This window comes from Poecilia reticulata, linkage group LG10, assembly GCF_000633615.1.
Source record: "Poecilia reticulata strain Guanapo linkage group LG10, Guppy_female_1.0+MT, whole genome shotgun sequence".
NCBI classification, from domain to species: Eukaryota; Metazoa; Chordata; class Actinopteri; order Cyprinodontiformes; family Poeciliidae; genus Poecilia; species Poecilia reticulata.
Genome location: NC_024340.1, coordinates 32015713 through 32019203, shown reverse-complemented (window position 1 = coordinate 32019203; position 3491 = coordinate 32015713). Strand labels below are relative to the sequence as shown.

General features: G+C 42.5%; 1 protein-coding gene across 1 annotated transcript in view; it reads right to left on the bottom strand.

Annotated features, from left to right (window-relative positions):
• Positions 1-3491, bottom strand: part of slit3 (slit homolog 3 (Drosophila)) — a 222596-nt gene that overhangs the window by 14953 nt on the left and 204152 nt on the right. Inside the window, 4 exon segments of the mRNA XM_017307210.1 lie at positions 1208-1346; positions 2585-2665; positions 2743-2825; positions 2936-3007. Of these exon segments, the coding sequence (XP_017162699.1) occupies positions 1208-1346; positions 2585-2665; positions 2743-2825; positions 2936-3007 (375 nt within the window).

Below are 3491 nucleotides of genomic sequence, written 5' to 3'. Positions count from 1 at the left end.
GGGAGGGGGGGACAGGAAGGACAGGGGGCAGAGGAGAGGGGGGACAGGAAGTGGCATTAGCAGCAGCTTCCTCCACTTCATTCAGAATCTCATATTTTCTGTCTACATGATATTTAATCTTTGTTTTGTGGTCCAGGTTCTGGTTCTGGTTCTGGTTTCTTCCTGCTTTAATTCAGTTTTTCCTCTCTGCTGTCGCCCCCTGCTGGTCCCAGAGGGACGTGACGTTTCAGGTCTGATAAAGTGCCTGGAGTTGGTCCAGGAGCTCATAACAAAGATTAACGAGGCCATAAATCACAGAGATAAAGAAAATATTCTCTGGACTATCAAGGAAAACATGAGTTCAGTTAAACTCATGAAGCTGCACATTTTAAACTCTTATTCTGAAAATCCATATTAATCAGTTAATATGATTCTTTGTGGATCTACAGTCACTTCGTCTTTTGCTTGAATCTGCTTGGACCTGTGAGCTTTATTTTGAAAGGTCAACTGCAGTTGATGTGTTGAGATCAATTGATAAGATTGAACCTAATTCCTCAATAATATAACGAGAGATTAAAGCTTTTAATCTGAAAGGTGTGAATGAGTTCCAAACTTTAGATTTTGTCCCTGTAATGACATCATTGTCACAAATTAAATTAGTTTATAGATACAGTACAGATATTACTAAAACCTAACATTAAACATGTAGAAAGTTATGAAACTAACGCAGATCTTTGGATAATCATTCTGCTCTGAAAAACATCAAACCGCCAGAATTTACCAGAAATCATCAGCAACCAAGTCAAACTTAAAGCTTTAAACATCTTAAATTATTCAGAAATAATCATTTAAATTACAACATTTTTTAGCAAAAAGCTTAAAAAGAAACACGAGTGAACAGAAGTTAGGATGAAACCAGATGCATGTGAAGGGTTAATCTGCTAATACCCTGAATTAGCAGATTATGTTGGATTATGAATGTTTGTCATGGACTAAATATTTTACTGAGTTTATTATCGGATCCTTGTTGATGTAAAAATAGTTTTCTGTCAGTAATTTGCGTTTTGTTTTGACCAAACCTTGAATCATCAGTGGAACCTCAATAATCTGAGCTCATAACGTTGAACATGTGACTTCATGACGTTTTGTCCCATCAGAGCCGTCAGCTAACGGCTAACAGCTAACGGCTAACAGCTAACGGCTAACAGCTAACAACTAACAGAGAAGCTAACAGCTTCTCACCTTGAACCCGAACGGACAGGCGCAGTGGTAGGAGCCTGCAGCGCCAGAGGCGCAGGTGCCGTTGTTCCTGCAGGGAGCCGACAGGCAGGGGGCGCACTTCGACATCAGGCTGATGTCCACAGGACCTGGATGGAAGAGGAAGAGGAGGAGGAAGACGAAGAGGAAGAGGAAGAGGAAGAGGAGGATCAGAGCTGCAACCGGACGAAACGGGAAAACGCTCCGTCTGTTCAGCGAGTGGGAAGAAGAACGTATCCCGCTTCAGTTAAACTCATCAACATCTCTAATCCTGGAAACATCTGGAATAAAGTTCTACATTTTCTATCTAGAGAAAAATACATATTTTACCTCAGCAGATGTCTGAGCTTTAATTTCAGCCACAGTTTATAGAAATTATCAAATTAGATAAGAGCGACAAACAATTTAGTGACAGATTCCTGCTGATCAACCATCAGAAAAGTTCTATCGACACCGGCTGTGGCGGCTACTAAAGCTAGACTGATAGCCATCTGTTAGCCGCTAGCTATAGCGGCTAACAGATGGCTATCAGTCTAGCTTTAGTGTCTAAAGTCTAGCTATATTGGCTAACTGGCTAGGCATTTCAGCTAACCAGCTAGCTATAGCGGCTAATAGGTGGCTGTCAGTCTAGCTTTAGTGGCTAAAATCTAGCTATATTGGCTAACTGGCTAGGCATTTCAGCTAACCAGCTAGCTGTAGTGACAGTTTTTTTTAATTCCTTTATTTAACCAGGTGAACCCGTTGAGATCTAGATCTCATTTTCAAGAGGGACCTGGGCAGAAATCTGCAGTGCACAGCAACCTGGCTACAAAATAAAACTAATTAATACATATGCACAAGTATAAAACAGTATAAAACATTTTTAGAGTATAAAGTAGTTTAGCCATAGCTGCTAACAGGCGTTTTCCAGTCCAGTCATATTTATCGATTGAAGAACTAACCGAGTACATTTCTGGCAAAAAGCTCAGAAATTTTCTCAAAACTTCAGCCTTTCTTTGGCAGAAATTTACTAATACGCCGTCGGAGTTGTCCTCCATTTTGTAACTACACAGGAAGCTGTGCCGTCGCCACGGAGACGATACTAGAACGTATGCATGAGATGAAAGAACCAAAACAGAGAAAGTGACAAACCCGGCCTCATCTTTGTTTAAGGAAAACATCTGGAGTCGTTTGGGTTTTACTGGGCGGAGCTAAGCTACGAGCTCTGCGATTGGTCAGAAGTTTATGAGTGTGTTTTATGCAGAAATGCTTCCACTTCCCTGTTTTTGAACTGCAGACGACATGAAAGCTTTTAACCGACACGGTGAGGAATTACGTAGATTTTTACGACTTTTCGCCAACACCTCACCTTTACACTGGAACCTGTTGAGCGGCGTGGTGAGCAGCAGCCTGTCGGCCATGTCTGCAGGTCCGGCACAGCGAGCGATGCCTGCAACAACAGCGCCACACTGGTCAGATTCAGGAACTGCACCACAGCTGCAGGTGTGCTGACAGCTGATTGGTTACCGGGTTCCTTGAAGCCGGCCTTGACCCACTGAGACAGCCAGCGCAGGTCGCAGTTACAGTACAGCGGGTTGGCGCCGAGGGCCCTGCGCAGAAAACACACCGTCAGGACCAGGTCACACGCACACACACACACACACACACACACACACACACACACACACACACACACACACACAGTCAGAGCAACACCTACAGGTGGGACAGGGAGCTGAGGTGGCCGAAGGCGCCTTCGGGGATGGTTGAAAGGTCGTTTCCATGGAGAGTCCTGAAGACAAGAGGCAGGAATGGAGACATGATCAGTCAGACCTGCTGGTCATGTTGTTATAGCAAAATAATCAATAATCATTAATTATTTTTCCATTCTATTTTCTATAAGTTTAATAATGTGAGAAAACCACAATTTTCAGTTAAATTTGTTGGTATTTAATACAGTTGACACAAAATAATGATAAAATATTATGAAGAATTTGTGCCTTTGTGTTACGGAACAGAAGACGGCCATCTTGATAGGAGAGAAAATGGCCACCAATTAAAACTTGCATCTCTACAATTATTATTAGTGAGGATGTTTGTGTGTGTTCATGTGTGTGTTCATGTGTGTGTTCATGTGTGTGTTCATGTGTGTGTTCATGTGTGTGTTCATGTGTGTGTGTTCATGTGTGTGTTCATGTGTGTTCATGTGTGTGTTCGTGTGTGTGTTCGTGTGTGTGTTCGTGTGTGTGTTCATGTGTGTGTTCATGTGTGTGTTC